Source organism: Hydra vulgaris, chromosome 09, assembly GCF_038396675.1.
Source record: "Hydra vulgaris chromosome 09, alternate assembly HydraT2T_AEP".
NCBI classification, from domain to species: Eukaryota; Metazoa; Cnidaria; class Hydrozoa; order Anthoathecata; family Hydridae; genus Hydra; species Hydra vulgaris.
The window spans coordinates 2,697,501-2,720,185 of record NC_088928.1 but is presented as its reverse complement, the minus strand read 5'-3'; the positions used below and the strand labels follow the sequence as shown (position 1 = coordinate 2,720,185).

At 27.5% G+C, this 22,685-nt stretch overlaps 1 protein-coding gene across 3 annotated transcripts in view; it reads right to left on the bottom strand.

Moving 5' to 3' along the window:
- Positions 1–264: 264 nt before the first annotated feature.
- The window catches only part of LOC101234985 (putative uncharacterized protein DDB_G0282133), a 41,244-nt gene continuing 18,823 nt past the window's right edge, over positions 265–22,685 (bottom strand). For all 3 annotated transcript variants that reach the window (XM_065804495.1, XM_065804496.1, XM_065804497.1), the window contains 5 exons: positions 21,926–22,685; positions 10,119–10,330; positions 5,926–6,352; positions 3,006–3,220; positions 265–1,771 (listed from right to left, as the gene is read on the bottom strand). The exon at positions 21,926–22,685 is cut by the window's right edge and continues 1,327 nt beyond it. In XM_065804495.1, coding sequence (XP_065660567.1) covers positions 431–1,771; positions 3,006–3,220; positions 5,926–6,352; positions 10,119–10,330; positions 21,926–22,685 — 2,955 coding nt within the window. In that variant the 3' untranslated portion in view covers positions 265–430. The remainder of the gene's footprint in view (positions 1,772–3,005; positions 3,221–5,925; positions 6,353–10,118; positions 10,331–21,925) is intronic.

Here is a 22,685-nt window from a genome sequence, read left to right as displayed (position 1 = left end):
TAATCAAAGTCATTCATATTTTATCGTGATAAATAAATTTGCTATTTTATTTGTTTATTGCTAGCATTTTGTTATTAGTTTTCATATTTTAACAACATTTTTTTAATATAATATAATATAATATAATATAATATATATATATATATATATATATATATATATATATATATATATATATATATATATATATATATATATATATATATATTATTTGGCAAAATGTTACTTGTCAAACTATATCAATTGTCAAAAAAAATTACAGGGTTAAGATATAATTACAACATTAAGATATAATTTCATCGATCACAAAACCTCTAAAATGTTTAAAAAATACTAAGTCAAAATATAATAAAACAGTTTAAAAAAAAATATTTAAAAACGAAAAAAAAGTTTAACTAAAGCACTCAAAAAATATTTTATGGTCACTTTTTCAAAAAAACATTGGGGTTATTTCGTGATCACGTGGTTTTTTCAATAAACCGAATCTTTTCCTTTTTTGAGTTTTTTTGTTTCTATATTCAGAGTGTTCTTTTGATTTCTTGATGTTGCTATTCATTTCTCTGTTTTTGAAATTAACTGAGTTGTTTTGTTTAGTTATTTCAATTTTTGAAAAACCATTTTCATTTTCTTGTGGGATGATTTTTTGAACAACAATTTCTTCGTTATCTCGATCGAAAAGGTTATTCCAAAAAACACAGTTATTTAAATGATTAACTCCACTTAAAACATTAAAATTACCCATTCTATGTATATTTGCAATCCAATCTTCATTTTCTGGTTTGAAGTACTTTGTACATACCGTATAATAAATAGTCTCAACTTCTGCATCTTTATGAACATCAAGTAAATCTTCATACGAGTGGTTTAAGTAATCAATACTTTTCCTTTGAACCAACAAATCTCCTTCACTTTTACGACGATTATGATTAGCACGATAAGACGATTCATGATGACGATAAGACAGTTCATTTTCTTCGTAAATATTTTGTTCGTTATTGAATGATGACTGGTGTTCAAATTCACTATCTTCAGAATCGTTGAAAATAAAATTATCATTTTCGTCCATCTCAAGCGTAATGATTCCATTTTTTTCTGAAACATTAACTGATCCAAAATGATAATCTTGGTCATCATTACGTAAGTTAATTTGAATTGATGATCGAGCTCGTGACTTACTTGATTGTGATTTTTTTTTTTCTTTTTTTATTGATTGTATCTTTATATTGAGTTTTTTTTTAGATTCGTTTGAAGTACTTGAAAAGTGGCTTACGCTTCCTACATCACTTCCGCTTTCTATTTCGGTTTTAAATTGACTTCCAAAATTTTTAAAATAATTTTCACTTCCTCTGTAATTTTCACTCTCTGAATAAAGTCCAACACTTGTATGACTTTGGTTTCTTATATGACTTTCATTTCCCATATGACTTCTATTTACAATATGACTTGCATTTCCCATATAACTTCCACTTTCTATATGACTTCCTCCTAGTACTTTAATTGCATTAACATCTTGATTCAACTGATTTTGTGTGTACTGCATATTCCTTGAACTGGAATTTAACTGTTGGTTTCGTGTTTTTCCCTCCGTAAGAGAATGAGATTTTTGTACTTGTTTAGATTTTTTATACTCTCGATTTTTTTCAAATTTGTTTACTTCTTCAGAACTCATTTCAAAATTTGAACTTCCAAAGGGTTCTTGAAAATCAGTGATGTATTGAGGCGATATGTTCTGTTGTTCTTCAAATGAAACGCTAAGCTGCTGTTTGTTCACCTAAAAATTAAATTATAAAAAATATTTTTACAAATATAGAGTGCAGGATTTTGCAGTTTAGGCAGATCATAAGTAACATAACATATATTTAATGTATTCAAAATAAGCCTAGCTTCAGTTAGGGTCACTAGCTTCAGTTTCCACTATTTTGAATAGCTTAAAGGTGAATTTAAGCTATATAACTTTGATTATTTAGTTTTAATATTTTTTAATACATTACATAGCATAACAGATATTTGCAAATAATATTTAAACCAAAAATAATTTTTTTTTTTCCTTCTTATTAGGTAATCCTGACAATTTAAAAAAAACTCAAGCAAAATAAACAATAAATTGAGGAAACTAATTAAATTTAAACATTTTTTCATTGTTATACATTGTTTTTATTATTTATTTATTTTATTTGCTTGTTTTTTTGTATTTGCTTGATCAACTAAATTATTTAGAGATTGACATTGTGAGAGCAAATTGTTTGACTTATTTATTTAGCCATCAGCAAAGCAGAGAGTACATGCATCAACTGATTTATTTAGCCTTTAGGTGCTAAAAAGTTAATATAATTTAACAAAAAACAAACAAGCTTTATTAAGAAATTTTAGGTTTATCAAGAAAGATTAGTCATTTAAATTGTTTAATTGTTTTAAAAAAAACAAAGTTCCACAAACAGTGTTTGTTTTGGCTTGTTGAGGCGAAATTAAAAAGTTCTTTTAATATTTTGGATTTGAGGCAACATTAAAAAGTCATTAAAATATTTCAATAACAAATATCTAAGAGACTCTTATAACAATAAGTCACTTTCCCATATTATTCAAATAAATAAATATATATATCAGCCCTCGGAATTAGGGTAGGCATTCGGCAATGATGACCTTGTTTTAATGTTTTATGATAACTCCTTTGTGTCAAATTATTTTTGCCTATTCCGACCTGATTTTACCTGATTCCGACCTCTACCAGTTTAAGATCGGCAATTTTTCGACCTCATTTTTCCTAATTCTGAGGATTGATTTATTTATATATATATATATATATATATATATATATATATATATATATATATATATATATATATATATATATATATATATATATATATATATATATACATATATATATACATATATATATATATACATATATATATATATACATATATATATATATATACATATATATATACATATATATATATATATATATATATATATATATATATATATATATATATTGCCACCTTTTTATTTTTTGAGTTCGACTCCTCATTCCACGATGTTCTCCGATATTCATTGTGTTCAAAAGATTGCATTCCCTCGCTAAAAGATGAGCGAGATGAACTATCTTCAGATTGTCGAAGAATAGAGTTAGGAATAGAAAATCTTCTATCATCTATTGCTGCTTTTGATGTTTTAATATTTTCTTTATTGTAGTTGTAATAATTATCTTCCTTTTCTAAAACAGTTGAAACTTTATCAAAGACTTGAAAATAATGATCAAAAACATGAAAATAAAGAACAAAAAACTAGGAAACATATCTAACTAGTTTAAATGGTAAACATCTAACTGGTTCAAATAAGTCTAAATACAAATAAAACACATTTTTTTGTTTACAAATTCAACTACCAAAACTATTTTAAATCCTAACAATATTAAGTGTGAAAAAAATATATATAAAAAAAAATGTTAAAAACATTTAGGAGCTCTTTTTTTCTAAATATTTTTTGCATTTAAAAACTAGTATTTAGAAAGCTTTTGTATTTCTCAACCTCTTATTCAGATAGTTAAGTTTGTGACTCCTTTTCAAGGCAGTTTTAATCACTTACACTCACTCCTTGATTTATGTCTTGTCTCTGACCCTAGCTTGTGTTTCTCCTTGTTCAAGAATGGAATTCTTTTCAAAATTTTCTTCTTGACGGTCCTTGGGATGATATCTTTTGTCTCTCCGATGATAAATGTGCCTTCTATGTAACTTTTGGGATCCAGGCATGCATGGAAGCTTTATTTCTTCTCACTGGCAAAGTCAACTGTAATGTTTCTTATCTACAATAATGATCTTCCTGACAATAATGATCCTCCTGACAATATTACATCTAAAGTGGTTCTTTTAGCTGACGACTTAACTTAATTATCCTGTCTTGACAAAAAGTCCCCTCTTTTTGATTGCTTGGAACAAGCAGCTGATCTTAAATTTTATCTCTTTTCTTTGACAGCTTGGGTCTTGCAGTGGTTTGTGAATTTTAACTCCAAAAAAACTTATTTGTTGCAAGCAACAATCCCAATATTTTTAACATTCCTATTTTAATAAATGGCGAGCCTCTCCCTGAATCCTTTACTTTACATCTTTAAGGATTATCATTCACTACTGACCTCTCATGGAAACCATATATACAATCACTTGCAATGTTAGCATCTGCTAAAATTGCTTCTCTTTATCATGCTCACTATTATCTTACTCCTGATTCCATTCTCTACAAATCTCTTATTCCTCTACAAATCTCTTATTTGCCCCTGTATGGAATACTGTTATTATATTTGGGCTGGTTTTTCTGATGATGTTTTTTATTTAAAAACGCATTGCAAACGTATTGGGACCTGCTCTTTCTGACAATCTTGAGCCACTCTCTCATCATTGTAAGGTTGCATCGCTTTCTCTTTTCTATTAGTGATCGGAAAATTTCGGTTTCGGTTTTGGCCGAAATTTTGCTTTTAACCGAAACCGAAATTTTGGTTTCGGTAGTTTTTTAAGTTTCGGTTCAAACCGAAATTTCGGTTCAACTTCTAACCAAAAACCGTAATTCAAAAAGCATTATTAAAATAATAACTAATTTTTTTCAAATTTAACTTTGTTGAAAGATTTTTAATTAATTTTTTATATATAAATATTTTATATTAATATAAATATTAAATATATTAATATACCTATCTAATATATTTATTTTTTTAATTTATAAAGTTATGAATATTTTATGATTATAAACGCTTATAATCTAATTCTATAATTTATTCTATAAACGTCGTTCATATAAAATGTAAATGTTTTTTTTTCTGTAACAAATTTTGTTGAAAACATTGTAGCGTTTTTATAAAAAATTTAATTTGTTTTAATAAAATTTTGTTGACATTTCAAAAATTATTTTTTTAATTAATTACAAGTTAACATTTTACATTATATTCTTAATTATTAATTTACATCATTTCATTTATAACAACAAAATTTTGGTTTGAATTTCGGTAAAAGTTTTGACGAAATTTCGGTTTCGGTTGAGAAATGCCGCAACCGAAATGAACCGAAACCGAAATTTTGGCAAAATTCCAATTTCGGTCGATCACTATTTTCTATAAATGATTGTATATAAATGATATAAATGATTGTATATAAATGTTTTGATTGTATAAATGATTGTATATAAATGATTGTATATAAATGATATAAATGATTGATATAAATGAATTCTATAAATGAAATCTTGATTGCTGCTCCAACAAATTATCATCTCATATTTTATCATAACTCCATCTACCAAAACTCATTCTTGCTTGGCTTGTCATTCCCCAAGAACATACCTTTTTACTGTATTAGTACCTTTATGGTCAAACAACTTTTATTAATTTTTCTCACTTCAGTGCTTTGAAACTCTCTCCCATCTTCAAAATTTCCTGACTTATACAACTTTCAAGCCTTAAACCATTTTTGAAAACCTTTTTAGGCCTTTTCAAGACTTTTCTAATTGTCAACTGTTTCTTTGCTCTTAAACACTATTCTTTGTTTTCTAGTAACTCCCATTTTAATTGTGATTGCTGGCAGCATTGTTAAAAATACATTTGTTGAAAAATAATTTTTTTTTTTATGTATTTTTATCTTAACTTTTTATTCACATTTGCTTTTTTTTTTTGCTTGTTTTCTTATGCTTAACAACAAGATATTCTTTTAGACTTTTTAATTCGTAAAAGTTTTTTTTTACTCTTACTGTTAATATATAAAAATTATGCAAAAACCAAAAATGTTAAAAAAATAAGTAAATAAATTGCTCAACTTTTATTAGCAGATTTTTTTCTAACTTACTTGGCAGTTATTACCAGCATTTTTATAACTTGACTATGAAAGCAACTTTATAACTTGAAGTTGAAAAATGAAAAGACATAAAGCCAATACTTACCAATTACTGATAATGACGATACATCCAAATTTTGATAAGAAATGCTTTGATTTTCAAATGATGAAGAAGCTTTAGAATTGTTTATTTGAGAACTTTGTACGTTATGATGTTGCTGAAACAAGTACTCAGCAGAAGAATTGGCATCTGCCGATTCCCTGATCTCCAGTTGATAATTATGTAGATTGGTTTCATTTTTTATTTTGTTTTTTGATTCTTTAACTTTTTCTGAGCTCGTTTGTTCATTAAGTGCATAACTTTTAGTGTTAGCAAAAGAATTTTTTGGTTGTCTTTCATAATTGGGTTCTTGAGCACTTTCATTTCGAAAATTGTTAACCAGCTGTTTGTTATAGTTATATTGATTTGCTTCTTTTTGCTGAATTATGTTCTTATGATGAATTATGTCATCATTTCTGTAATTTCTTTTAAACTAAAAATAAAACTTTTCTTTTATTAAACAACTTCACTAATACACAAAAATAATAATGGAGAGGGGACTAGTAGCACAGAAATAATGATGATATTAATATGTGCTGGATATTTCAACAGATTAATAGGGAACCAATTAATGTCAAGATAAGTTGTCTTTGCTTTATAAAAAACATAAGAACTTTTTTTTTAAAACTTTTTTACACTAAAACTAAAGTTTTTAAGCATTTAAATTTTATCAAAACTTTAAAAAATTGTTTTTAACTATTTCTTATTCAGCCTCGCTTATTTTGATCAGCTGTTGAACACTAGTAAGTTTTGCAAAAAAAGAAACAAAACATAAATTATATTCATTAAAAAAACATAAGGCTTGAAAAACTCCAGCATATTCTGCTGGTCTGTTCAGCTTAAACATTAAACTTTGATGTTTTGAATTTTGCATTTATATTGGCAAAAAAGTCTAATTTGGGTAAAACAGCCCAATTTTAGAAATTATAAAATATCATTACAATGTCATTCAAACTACTAATGGCTGAATATTGTTTCTTTTTGCAAAAATATATATGAGGCATTATTTTCAGATTATAGCACTTAATGTCCACTACATGGATGCATTCAATCAAATCTTCATTGCTTAAATTTTTAAGGAAAAGATTATTTCATTTCTTATTAGTTTATTTGGTTTTATATTTTTTATTATTATTATTATTCTGTTGTATGGTTAGGTTGCTAATTTTGCTAGCTAGTAATAATAATAGCATGGAAATTGTGGAAATTGTTACAAATTAAGTAATTATTTGCAAACAAGAATAATGAAGAAAAAGAACCTAGGAATAGTCAAGTTTATGAATAATCAATTTAAAAGCTTAGAAGTACCATCTGTATCTGCGAATATGGAAGTTGTGAATGACCATGTTGCAATGATCACAGTTCAGTTTATGTAGTTTGTTCATGTTAAAAAGATTCAAATTGAATGTGAATATGTAAACTAAGTTTTTTTTAACTTAGAATGACAAAATGCTTCTTATATGAATAATACAAATTCTCAATATGAATAAGCCTATTATGTAGTTTGCTGATTTAGAAACTATTGCCAATTTACATTAAAAATTTTTAGGTGCAATTGTATATATATATATATATATATTTTTTGTTAATTCACCTCCCCAAGGCCCAGAAGGCCACTACAGACAAGGAGGCTACTTAATTGTGGTTATAACCCTCTCTCAACTCTATAACTCCGAAACACGAAACTTGACAAACTAGGCCGCTGCGCTGGGATAAATGGGTATTGAGGAAAAATAGGGTTGCAAATGTGCCCTTTTTAAATCCTTAAAATCTATTGCATGTGATTGGATTTGAAGCAACGCAATAAAAGATGATGCCATCTTTAGCTATAGTCCACTTTTTACAATCCATTATTGTTACAAAGTAAATACAAATGCTGCTTGTTAACATTGCACTACCTGCTGCTGTCTCCACCACTACCAACATTGCAGTCTCTGCTGTCTCAAAATCTCTGTTGCTGCTTAGTTGATGTTGATAATCAAAGTTGATAATCAAATATAAACTTCAACAAGCAATGCTAATTATGGGTATACATTTGGTGAATCAAGTTTAGCTGTTTCTTGTCACCATTTAATGCCCATACCGAGAGACACCAACAAAACAAATATCAAAACAAAGAGACAAAACAGCAAGCTTGAAGACAAAAAATTTATTCCAAACTTTTTTTGTAAACTTTCTATTAATAATGAATAAACTTGATGTCTTTTTGATGGTTATACAAGTTTTTATCATGACCTTATTTTTCTCAATGCCAAAACCCATTTTGTTCCAAGCATGGCAAACTTTTTTTTTTTTTTTTTGAAGTTCAACAAATTAAAAAATTGACTTTGTATAGTGTTCCTGAACTGTTACAATGTTGTATTTTTACTTTCAAGTAAATTAAAAAAAAAGAAGCTTTTTCCTAAAGTACCTCATTTTATCCCTGTTTAGGATTGGGATGAAATTTGGAAGATATTACAGAGATTCTGAAGCTGAGGCAGAACAATTGTCTCAGTTTTACTTCCAAAAACTTGACTTAATAACAATCAGAAACTAAATTTTTTTTTGACATTTGTCAAAGACTAATAAAACATACAACTTCCAGATCATAAACATTTTTCTAAATAAATATAAAACCCATTAGATGGTGGATTTTTTTCAAAAAACTCACTTCCAACAATTCTGCAAGCAACCACTAATTAGGTAATAACTGGGAGTTAGAAATTAAGTTGATATTTAACAGAAAAACAAAGAAAAGAGTTAAAGAGCAAGAAAGCAATCGACAAAAAACTTAAAAAAACTACAAATCATGTGTCAGGAAAACATGAAGGGTGTTTTTCTGACACATGATTTGTAGTTTATATGGAACATGTGTGGGTGAGCATAAAGGAGCAATTCCAGTAAAAGAATGCTACTTAGCTGAATGACAAGTCTCACGAGATTGAGTTTAATTTGATGGAACTTGTTGTAACGATATATGGAACTTGTAGTGATGATAGCTTGTTTGAGCAGTAACCATAAAAATATTTGAAGGAAAGAAAAAAATGCAACCTTATCAAAATGGGACAGTGGCTCAAACTTAGCAGCTAGAGATGGTCCCAACAACATTTTCAAAAACATGCTGTTGCAACAAAAATATATAACTGTAGTCAAGCAGAGCAATCAATAGCTCGTAGAGGTTTGCATGTGTAAAAGAGAGAGGGATCATTTAGACAAAGACCTAATTTAAAAGATATTTGTGCTGGTTACTTATTATAAGAACCAGCACAAATATGACAACAGTACTACATACAAGAATGAAAAAGAGATTTATGGAGCTAGAGTATGGAATCAGTAATAAGAAAATAGCCAACACAATAAAAGAACAAGCGCAATAAATGGAGGAAGAAGATATTTAAAGATGCTAACTTTGCAGCGGGTTTTATAAACAGTTTTTATGAAAGGTCTGTAGTGAATGAAAATCTGAGAAGATGTAAAGTAGAGGACTTATTAAGAGTGTTGCCATTTATCAATACATATAATATTGAGATAATTAAAAGCAGTAAATAACTGAATTTTGTTATAGTTAAAGGCTGCAAGCAACTGTAAGCCTCAAGTTGTCTCAGAAGAGAAATCAGACTCAAGATCGGCATTTCTAAGCAATCAAAATCAGCCAAGATCAAGCCTGTTCTAAACGGCCAAGCAGCCAAGTACAAGCCTGTTCTAACCTTGGCCAAGATCAAGCCTGTTCTAAGCGATCAAAATACAATGAATTTTTGTCAAGACTGTAGAATCAAACAGCAAACAGAAGAACAGGAAGAACATAATTATATATAAGGAAGAACACAGAACCAAGAATAGAATCCTGTGAAGTTACTGAAAATGAAGAGGGGTGTTATCTATCAATAACAATTTTCATGTGGTTAGAAAAAAATGATTCAATAATTTTAAAAACTTTCTCAGATAAAGTATATGAAGTAAGTATACAGAATAGATAGCCCTCGTTTTACTGCTAACATCCAATGCAATATAGAACCTTTCTGTTATAACGATTTACAATTTAGCAGTAGAAGATTGAATAATGTATGTACACTTACTTAATGAAACTAGCAATGTATTATTAATAAAAAAACTATTACATATTGACAAGAAAACAGCTTCCCAAAATTATTAAGAGTTTTTACCACAAGCATAGCCCTTAGTTTACAGGAGATTTGTAAATATAAATTTAATTTGTTAACCTCCTCATTATGATGTTCCATCAAGCGTTCTTTTTGATTTTTACTATGACTTTTTTGATAATCATTCATCACTTTTTCATTCTTTAACTTTTTCTCTGCTTGTACTATATCTTTATTCCGAATCTCACTTTCTCTTCTTTTTTCATACTGAATACTTTCAGCCCGGATTCTACTTTCTTTTCTTTGTTCAACATTTTCTACTTTTTCACTTACTAAAATATAATAAAGAAAACTTTAACTTATGTTTATTGTTTTACATAGATTTTTGTAGTTAAGTTAGTTAATAATTGCAATTCATTAAAGTTTATAGCTAGAACTATATATAAACAAATAAAAATTTTAAAAAATTTATTAAAATAAAGAGTAAACAATCATTAAACTTAAAACAAAATTTGGAAAATATTTTTTGGGGTTGCCCAAATGCCAAATTTGAAATGAAAAAAAACTAATGAGTTGAAAAAAACTAATGAAAACAGAAAAAAACTAATGAATGAAGAAAACTAATGATTTTGTGACAAAAAAATTTCAAAATATAAAAAAAATAAAATTTTGCAAATAGTAGTTTGATGCTTGAAGTTAGCACCGAAATCTCAAAAACTTTACAACTAAATTTTTAATCCAAAACCATGTTCTTTAAATAGTATAAAATATTATTAAATGATAACAATGATATCATTACTTTCCCTATGGTGACTGAAAAATCTTTATATTTTATTTTTAACACATATTTATATAATTTTGAGGTTTATTTCACAATTGGATACATAATTAGATACATAACTGGATAATTGACAGTGATAATATTAATTGTTAACACTTTGATACAGCTGAGCATAACAAAGCTATTTGTGTTGATTCAAAAACCTATTTACATGTAAATGTAAATAGGTTTATCACCCCTGGCATATATTACCTTGAGGACCTAAAAGTTCTGCTTTCCTTTTATGAATAATAAACCCAATATAATTGCTATATATGAAACTTGCTTAAATCAAGTTTTACTGCCATAAGAAAAAAATATTATTGTAGGTTGCATTTTTCACCACCCATGTATGAACACTGAACATGTATGAACACTAGTGAGTACAATATCACTAATATAAAAAACCCTACTTGAAAAGTTATCACTAGAGAACAAAAATATAGTTTTTTCAGGAGACTTCAGTATTAATATTTTAAAATACGACTCCTGTAATGATGTTTCTAACTTTCTAAATCTAAGGTGTTTGTTCTTCCTCTTCCCATTAATTACTCAACCAACCAGAATTACTCCAAAATCAAAGAGACTTATATATAATATATATGTAAACTTTCACACATAGAATACTAAATCAGGCAACCTAACAGTACCCTTGCTGACCATCTTATTCAGTTCATGTCCTTTCCATGCAAGAACAAAGTATATCCTAGATGTCTTAAAAACTTTGATGAAAAAAAAGTTTTTAAAGACCTTAAAAAAACAGCTTGGCTTTCACTAAATCGACGAGGAAACTATGGTTTTAATAAATCAAATTCTAAGTTTTTAAATGCACTTAAAAGATTACTGATGATTATCAAGTGCCCCTTTCAAAATGTCTACCAAAAAGCTGATGAATCTTTATTGAAGCCATGGATTACTAATGGGATCATTACATCAACACAAATCAAAAATAAGTTGCACAAGAAGTTTATAAAATGTTAAAATGAGAATATAAAGCTACAATACTTTCAAAAATTCAAAATATCAGAAATAAAATTAGTAACCTACCGTTATACTAAAAAAAAAACATATTACTCAACCTACTTTAATGAAAATCTAAATAACCTTAAAAATACCTGGAGAGAATGGAGTATTATTTATATTAAATCAAAGAATAATAGTAATAAAGATAGTTTTAATATATCGGCGGAGGTGTACTTGAATCACGTTTTAGGGGAGGGTGGCATATCTCAGTTGATTTCAATTGAAATACGGCTAAAATAAATTATCGTTTTATTCACACGTGAATTAAATACACCTTCGCCTAAATATCAATAATATAACTATAAATAACAAGAAAATAATTAAAACCACATTTAATGATTACTTTTCTTTAATTGCAGAAAATCTCGCTAAAGAAATTTTACCTTCTAGATTTCACTTCAACCATTAACATTTTCTTATATAAAATTAACGGATATTAAACTTTGTTGTTTATTCTCATCTGGTGTCAGTATCGTGGTAAGAGCGTCAGAGTCTCGCCCCTCTCACCATAAAAAAGGCCATTAAAACAACCTTTCGTTATAAAATATTACTAAAATTAAGTTTGCCCTCTTTTGTCCTCCTTAAGACTTTTCTATGTCCTCCATTAAGCAACCTGTATCTGGAGACCCTATGTAACCCATGTAAAAAAAGTTTATCTTTAATAAAAATAATTAATGAACTATCGGCCCCTTTTAGTTACTCTCTTGTATTTTTATCTATGAGTTTTATACTTTTATTTTAATAAAATAAAAGTATAAAACTTAGAGATAAAAATACAAAACTCATGAAATAGAAATAAAAATATAAAACTCTAAAAATGAAACATAAAAAATATATATATTCATTTAGTCACAATTAAAAACTCTCGTTTTCACCATCCTGTAAAGCTGATACGGCTGTTAAGTTTGTGGCATTGTTATTAAACCATGTAACACGTTATAAATAAAAATAAATCATAAACTATTTTCTATGCAATTTCCCTTGCTTAGTTATTCTCTCATTAATTTTTTTTTTATGCATTAGGTTCGCGGAAATCACGACATCTGGAGCAGCTAAATATGCTAAAAAAGAAAAATTTTTTGAATTTTCCTTTTTAGTAGCATTAGACAAATGTGTTTTAGTTGAGTTTCTTTTAGAAATATTTATAAACTTTGCCTTAATTTTTATGTGAATTTTATGCATTGTTCTTAAGTTATTTATTGATTTTATTGCTTATAAAAATTCTGTTGATGTTCTCGTGGTAAGATGTTGTCAAATAAAAGTTCGGTTATTTTTTAAAACCATTTGTTACATTTTTTACACAAATTTTCTTTTCACCTGTCAAATATCATCAAAAAATAAGGTGTCTCAGATAGCATACCAGATGTCGCACTTTTCATAACTAATTTTCGTTTTCATGAATTCGGTAACTTTTGGTATGAGTGAAGGAGGAAGCGGAGGGGCTAAAATATTATTATTTTGAAGGAGAAAAGGCGGAAGATCTGGTAGCTAAATCTTTACACAGTTAGTATATGTTGGAAAGAGGTATGTAATTTTTTATTTTTTTATTTCTGTATTTAATTATTTTAATAAAGATTAAATTATAAATGAAAAATTTTATTTTTAGGCTGTGTCACGTGACTGTGTTATACCATCACCGCCATGTGGTCTGGTAGCAAATTATAATTACTATTGTGTATAAAAATTACCAAATTCATGTTCATGTACCAGATATATAAAAAAATATAGATATATCATATCTATATTTCTATTTCCTTCTAAAATATTATGCTTGAAAAATTCTGATACATAAAAAAACTCTGCCAGGACTTCTACTTCTTTAACTCTTCTTTCCATGTCGTTAACTTCTTCCGTTTTCTTTTCTCCTTTTTATCTGTTTTATTATTTTGTTTTTGTTTGTGATGTTATTATGGTTTCTATATTTTTTATTTTGCATTATTAAACTGCCCAACAGTGACTTTGTATCGCAACCAAAATTAGTTATTTCTTATGTATTTCCACCTGCTGAATTCAAAAACATTAAAAATGATATATTAGCTCTAGTTAAAGAAATAAAAGCAAAAAGTTTCTCTCAAGGATATAAATTTTCAGTTTTTTTCAATTTTGTTTAAAACTTGCTAAACTTGAAAGGTGTATTACTGCAAATCAAAACCGTCTTCTTAATATTCCTATTGGCCCTGCAGTTCACATGAAAGAGACTTATATAAACATGAAAGTTCTACTCAACTCAATTAATTATAATTAACAATTATAATTAACAAAACTTGTGGTGATCTAAAAGTCTTTGCTATACTTTTAAGAATGCAATTAGGGTATACTAAATACTGCTGCTTTGTGGGACAGTAGAGACAAAATTTCACATTATAGAAAAGAAGACTGGCCCGCAAGAAATCTCAACACAGATGAAAAAAATGTTATTGCTGAAACACTCGTGATTACAAAAGATGTTTTTCTTCCACCATTACATTTCAAGTTAGGTTTAATAAAAATTTTTGTCAAAGGTATGAACAAAAAGGACAGACTTTTAGGTATTTAAGAAATAAATTTCCAAAAACAAGTGATGCAAAAGTTAAAGAGGGTATTTTTATTGCGCCACAAATATGTCAACTTATAAAGGATCCTGCATTTGACAAAGTTTTGAAAGGGCAAGCAAAGGAAACTTGGGAAGCTCCTAAGGTCGTAATTTGTTCGCAATCTTGTTACGATACCCCATAATCATATTTATAGCTATTAGCTTGATGATCATAATTTCATTGTTTAAAACTGTTAAAATATATCTGCATTAAAAAAAAACCAAATGTACTTTAAATATTATTAGAATATGTAAATTATATGTCATATTGCTCTGTTGCAAATTAACTGAAATAAAAATTTATTGCTATTGTATATCTCAGAAACTAGAGCTAATATAAAATTTTCGTTTTTATTTTCTTTTTTCTCAGCCCAAAATTAGTATAATCTGAATAAAATTACTAAAGCTACAAAAAAATTTTTTTTTTTTTTGTTGCCCAGTGTTATTAATGATAATCTCTATTTGCTACAAATGCTTTTTAGGTTTTATTGTTGTATATTACTGTATTTAATATTATTATTACTAACTTATTATTGTTATATCATTATCATTTTTATTATTGTTTTATTATTATTTTTATTGTTATACTATTTTCATGTTATAATTTATAACATGATAGGTCTTTACACGTCATCAGCTTATAACTATTGGTAAATATCACGCATGATTGTATAAATATTATACGATTGATAGTTATAATTAAAGTGAAAATATATCGATGTGATTTTAATTTTGATAATCAATTAACTGTTCAAATATGATGAATACTTGTTTAAAATTTTATGTTAGGATTGGAGTTTCTGTTGTTTCTTCGTTTTAATGTTGAATATATTATATAATATATTGTATCTAAAATATAATTTTATATATGTATGTATGTATATATATATATATATATATATATATATATATATATATATATATATATATATATATATATATATATATATATATATATATATATATATATATATATATATATATATATATAGAACTCTTATATGTTGTCAGAATGTTTTTTCCAAATTTTGTTGACAAAAAGTAAAAATTAAAATGCAAGACCGGAATTTTTTTTTTTATTAATTGATAGACTGCCTGCCCAACCAAACCCTCAGTCAATTTAGCAGCACTCCCTTGCCAGTCAGGCTAAAAGATAGTAGATGTAGCAGCACTCCATAGCGAGACAGGCAATTGTCAGTCGATATAGCAGCACTCCATTGCGAGTCAGGTTATTTGTCAGTCGATGTAGCAGCACTCCCTTGCGAGTCATGCTATAAGATAGTCGATGTAGCAACACTCCGCGCATGATTTACAGTAAAAAAAATAAAAACATTTTATTAAAAAAATTAAAAATAAAAACATTGTTTATATTGCTAAAAACATTCAGAATGTTTTAAAAACATTCATAATATTTTTAAAAACATTCTGGTCAATTAAATTTGCGCTTTTGTAGTTTTTTTAAAAAACGATTAAATTGTAATTAAATTAATGGTTTTAACTTTCTGACAACACGCAAATGTTGGATGAAAGTCAAAAGTAATTAAAAGTGATGTATGTTTTGGCGTAAGAATTATTTTTTTCCTTCAGCTCTTCCCAAACGCAACAAACTATAGAACTATATATATATATATATTGTTGATATAATCGAATTATATTATATCAACAAAAAATAATTTTTTACGCGCACTTTAAAACATTTTTAAAATTTAACTAAATATGTAGATATATGCGAAAGCAAGTGTAACGGAACCGATTACTTTAATCGGATTCCATTTAAAAAGATTTGAGAAAAAATTTGAGAAGCAGAATATAACATATTTATACTACTTTAATATAAAATCTTTGATATAAAATTTTTTTAACGCTAAATATCTTTCCCAGCCAAATTTATCACTAACTTAAGTTTGAAATATTTATGTTACTAAACGATTTATCTTACTAAACGATAAACTTAATATATATGTGAATTTTTTATTTATACATGAAAGTTTATCTCTTTTAATTTTTAAGTCTTATTTATTTTGAAACCTTTAAGCAAGTTTAAAATGAATTTAACAACTACTTTGCCAACATTGGTGCTGATCTTGCATCAAAAATTCAATGCTCAAATAATACATTTAAAAGTTACTTAACAGGCTCACACTGCTCTTTCATAAATTTCAATGAAATAAATCAAGACGAACTTGAAATAGCTATTAAATCACTTAAAATTAAGTCCCCAGGAATCGATGATACCTCTTGCAAAGTAGTGTCAGATGTTTTTGGGGAGATACATAATCCAATTTGCTGATTATTTAATTTATCAGTTACAACAGGTATTGTACCCGATAAACTAAAAATCTTTAAAATTATACCAATCTATAAATTAGGAGAAACCAATTCTTTAAACAACTATAGACCAATCTCAATCCTTTCGGTATTCTCAAAACTTTTAGAACAATTAATCTATAATAAATAAAATGAATACTTAAGAACTAACAAAATTATCAATAAAGGTCAATATGGTTTTTAAAAGCTACACTCAACTGAGCATGCAATCCTTGACCTCTCAAGTAGGATAAGTAGATCATTTTTTTAAAAAATTCACATTAGGGATCTTTATTGATTTGTCAAAGGCATTTGACACCGTCAACCATGAGATTTTACAAACAAAAATGATAAACTATGGTATAAAAAATCAAGCTTTAAATTGGTTTAAAAACTACCTTAATAACAGACAGCAGTGTGTTATTATAGATAGAAAAAGCTTTTTGCTCCTCATTTTTGTTTCTCATTTATATAAACGATCTTCCAAACGCCTCTAATAAATTTAAAACCATTATATTTGCCGACGATACAAACTTATTTTACTAGTCAAAGACAATCAAAGACCTCTTTGAAAAAACAAATGCTGAACTAAAAAAAATTAACATATGGTTAAAATTAAATAAACTGTCACTCAATATAGAAAAAACTAAGTATTTACTATTCCACTCTAATGAACAAATTAAAAAAATACCCCTGAATATACCAAAAATTAATATAGAAAATATAACCATCAAAAGCGCTCTGAATACAAAGTTTTTAGGAGTTCTAATTGATGAACACATCACCTGGAAACCCCACATAAACTACATAAACACAAAAATATCAAAGAACATAGGTTTACTTTACAAGGCAAGACCATTTTTGTCAAAAAAAGTCTAAAACTCATCTACTTTTCATTCATACATAGCTATCTCATACATGCCAATATAGCATGGGCCAGCACCCACAAATCTAAATTACAACCACTTTACTTACGTCAAAAACACGCTTCAAGACTTGTATACAACAAAAACAAATTTACTCATGCTCAACCCTTACTGGAACAAATGAACGCACTAAATATATTTCAAATAAATATTTTTAAAAATATACTTTTCATGTTTAAATATAAACTAAGTTTGGTTCCAGAACATTTTACAACACACTTTTTTAAAAACAATATAAATAAATACAATACAAGAGCAACAGGCAACTTAAAGATACGTTTTGAAACAACAAGTCTCTCAAAATTCTCAATTATATATCGTGGTCCCTATTTATTTAACAAATTAGTTTCCAGAAACGTATCACTATTAAACTTAAACAACGAACACTCTCTGCAAATAAAGCTAAAAACTGCAATTCAAACGCGATTGGTATTATGTCAATACAATCAGTTACTATTACTACCCAAATGCCGTTAACTAAACGGAATATTTCGAAATTAGTTTCTGTTTTCTTAAGGATTCCTTATTGTCAAGTTTTGTTACTTTAATGCACATAACATTTTATAGAAGAAAATGATTTATATAACATTTAGTTTACGCACTTTTTAATGATATATAATAATGTAATGTTTAAACAATTTAAAATTTTTACACTCATACCTAAAATATGAAGATCTTCATATGAAGAACATGAAGAACTTCAGTGCTAGTTTGGAACATAATGAAACTGATGATGATCTGCTCGACAAACTTTTAGAAGATTGATATAAAGACTGCATAATCCTTTTGTAAGCAGTGCTCAAAAGTTGGTAAATGCTTTTTTTCATTGACACTTAATTGCGGAATTACTAATGCATATGGTTTCAAACTTAAAAATTTTGAAAATTCAAAACAACAAAATTGTGACTGCCATTTTTTTTCCCGAGTTGGTTAGGTAAATATGAAAAGAGCATAAGATAATTCAGAAGCAGTCATGTTTGGTACGTATGGTTAAGTATAACCACATAACCGGAACCAGAAAAAGAATATTTTGTACAGCTAGTTTTAAAAAAACTTTTTAAGTTATGTGATATAGTTTTAGCGTAAAAACATGCAGCAATGAACATATATGTTCATTAACTTAATTTTTATCTATGGCAACGCTATAGCGTTGCCATATATAAAAATTAAAGTTAAATCATTTTAAACAATTTTTTTAAATTTACTTATTGAAATACTGGTTGTCATGCGTTTAAAAGTTCTTAAAAAATTAAAAGTCAGTTTGCAAATACCACCCCAAAGAAGAGTACTAATGCCAAACTCATTTGTGAGAAGACCACAGATTGAAAAGAGTCTTTCAACACATGCTTGTGTTGCAATAGCTTCCTTAAGGTTTTGCACCTCAAGTTTATTAGGCTTGAGGTGCAAAATGCGGGTAAAAGGAACGTTTTTTTTTCTTTAAGCATTTGAACAATTTGGCACACCTGGTTTTTTTTAAGTTCAATACAACATTTTTAAATTTCATTTTTTGCTTCATTATCTGAAATAAGCCTAGTTTCATTTACTTGTTGTTTTAACGCAAAAATTTCCATTTTGTTAATCCGCTTATTGCTAGAACAATCTCATCAGAAACAGCAGATGTACTTGTCGAAGGTAAGTTTTTTTTCAAAGACTTTTTGACATTTGAAAAAATGTCTGCCTTTGTCTCTAATTTGTCTATGCTCAAAATCTAGCAGAAATGTTGCAGATGTTGAATCAAAGAGACTTGGTACTTGATTAAAATTAAGATCGTTTGGTTAAAAAAGAACTTTAAACCGACAACGTATGTCAGCAAGTATTTTAGCTGGTCCGTCTTTTGCTTCTTGAAATGGCTCAAGGTGGCGTTTTATATTGAGTAATGAAGGTATAAAACTTGATATTAAAAAGTCCATCTAATTGGAAGTTATCAGTTTCATTAGCAAAAGGTTCTAGAAGATTAACAAAATATTAAAGCAATATTCATTCGCTATTAGCAAGAGAAACAATATTTAGGTCTCCAAGTGCTTTGTTGATAGATGTATTGATCTCAAGAAGTCTCCTAACCATAAAATAGTTGCTTTTCAATCTTGTCGAACAGTCTCTGATCACAGTCCTACCACTTTTGTCAACAATTTTTCCCAGTGCCACAGACGACTTGCAAATTTTGCATTGCAAATTAAGGTTATGAGATATTAACAAATTTTCTAAAAGCTGTAGTAACCACTAATGTAACTGAATTACACATTGTAGTTATCATATGAATAAGGGAGTTGAGTCGACTATAATGCTCATTTGAATTAGTACGGTAATCTTTAAACTTTTTTTTTTAATTTTAATATTTTTATTTTTGTGGTTATTAAGGTTCTCCCAGAAGTTCTTAAGTTCTAATCACAGAGCACCGTGAAAGCTCACACCTTCTTCTTTACCAATTTCGCTTTTTGGGCTAGAGCCAGAGTTGAACCTTGAACCTGAGCCAGAACTCTAGCCACTGCGCCACGGTTGCACATACAATTAATGCGTTGCAACAAAATTTGGTTCTGAGTTGATGGTTTCTATTAAGTGCGCCCACCTTCATTCTGCTTTTCTCTTTATCCACAAGAGCTTTGCTTCACTTAGTTTTTTTTTTTTTTTGATTCCATCTGTTTAAGCTTAACGAATAATGAAGAATGGTTTCTTGTTAAATGAAGCTGTAAAATAGATAAACAAGTTCGCATAAGTTGTTTGTATACTTATATTTATTAATATTTATCTATCTACTTATTTATCTATCCAGCTATTAATAAGTTCGTATAAGTTATTAAGCATTTACTCGTAAAAAATAAATGAGTTTTTCGTTTTGAAAAAAAAGGCAATTCGTCAAAAAACAAACCTCAAAATTTGTTGGCTTTTTTTCCACACAACTTTGAATTGCATATACTTTTTTTACCATCAAGTATTGCTGAACATTCAGATTTGTTGGATGATACGTCGTAATAAAACCATTTCCATACTGTATTGTTTTTTTTTCTATCAGAACCTAGTTTACTTAAACTCATCATCTAGATTTTAACTGCTTCTTGCGTGATATGTTCAATTCGTTGTCTGAAATTCGCCGTGCAAAAGAGCGATTTATCTCTTACTTATATTTTTTTTAATTAAGTTTACTATTTTTTTAATTAAGATTACTATTTCGATATTCCTTTTATCATAAAGATAAATAATACAGTATGGAATGGGTTTGATGAAATAAAGTTTAAAAAGGCTTTATATGATATCAGGCCTTTAGCAAGGTTTTTTTGTTGTTTGAGATAAAGGTAACTTTCAGACATGGATTTCCCTCCAAACAATTATAAGTTTTTGTTTTAAAAAAGGAAGATTTGCAAAAAAATGAGATGACCAGAGCCTAAGAACAAATAAAGTTCTAAAGCATTTTCTCTCCCTGTCCTTAACGTGAGAGCAACGAGTTTATAAAATAATTTTTTTACTATGTATAAATAATTATATATTCGTCGACAATTTTTAAAATTCATACAAAAATATCTTATTGATGATATAAAGTTTAAACCCCCTTTAACTTTAGGGGGCTGGAAACTTTGCAGATAAAAATATAATCATAAAAATGCTAATAATAATAAATATGCTATAGTTATTATATAAAATACAATAATATATATAGTCATTAAAAATCTAATAATGATAAAAATGCCCCATGTCAGAAAGTCACCTATCTCAACAAAAAAAGCTTGCTACAAGCCTGGATATGTAGATGAAAAATTAGGAAATATTCCTTCATTAAAATAAGTTTCTTATAAAAGCTAGCTAATAGTTTCTTAAGATTTTAGAACTAGTTTTTATAAACAAATTTTTTATAAATTAAAAAAAATTTAATTCTTTTTAAAAACAGAACGAAAATATTCATAATAATAATAATAATCCATAATATCTTTCGAATCAGTTTTTATTCAATTTCAAAATTAAAAGTCATCGTTTTCATTCAGTTTTTGTTCTTAAAATTAAATTCGTTCACGTTTTCGTACTGGCTAATAAAGTACTTTCATTTTCGTTTTTGTTCTCGTTTACAATAATTTTCGTTCACAATTCAACTCACTCAAAGTACTAATATTTGGTGAAAGCAACTTTCAAAAAGTAAATAAAAAGATAAATTTTGGTTTTTAAAAATTTTTTTAAATTGCTTTTCCTATCCAAATTGTAATTCTAGAATAAAAGTTGAATTTATTAAGGGTGTTTTTCCTAAAGTAAAAAAATAATAATAATTAAAATAAAAATTTTTGTATATATATACCTTCGGTTCTTTCTTTAGGAAACAATGAAAGTTTTCTATTTTGATGTTTTTTTAAATTGGTTTTATCAGTCGAAGATTCCAAATCCGTGTTAACATAGCTTTGTTTTTTTGTATGATTTCTTGGGAAAGTTTTAAATTGATCATCACTTTGAAAAAAATCTTCGTTATTTTTATAAGACACGGTGGTTGGTGAAATGAGAACTCTGTGCATACCCCCCTGTGGCATAAATTGTTCTTTCTGGCTGTTGTTACTTATTGGAAAGTTTGCAGATTCTTGTCGTAAATTTTGTGATTTTTGTAAAACCATTTCGGTTTTTTGATCGTTTGATAAAGAGTTGCGTAAAATTTGTGTTTTTTCAGTAGCAATGTCAACTCGCTCACGATGAGTAGCTACTTTATTGGATTGATGTTTATTTTCCAGAACTGTCTCGGCTGTTTGATAGTTTGAAAGCGCTTTAGGGGATTGATAGACAACTTGCAGAGGCATTTCAACTTTTTGAAGTGACTGAAAACCCGAAGAAACTTTGTTTCCTTCATACTCATTTTTTGATAATTCATACCTTTCATTAGAGTTTTTTGATAATTCATACCTTTCATTAGAGTGTTTTAATGATTCATACTTTTCATTTGAGTATTTTGATGACTCATACTTTTCATTCGAGTATTTTGAGCTTTGAGCACTTCCATCAACGTGTGATAAATTATTATTTATTTGAGATGATGTAAAGTTTGATTGCAAATTTTGATTCTTTGGTAATTG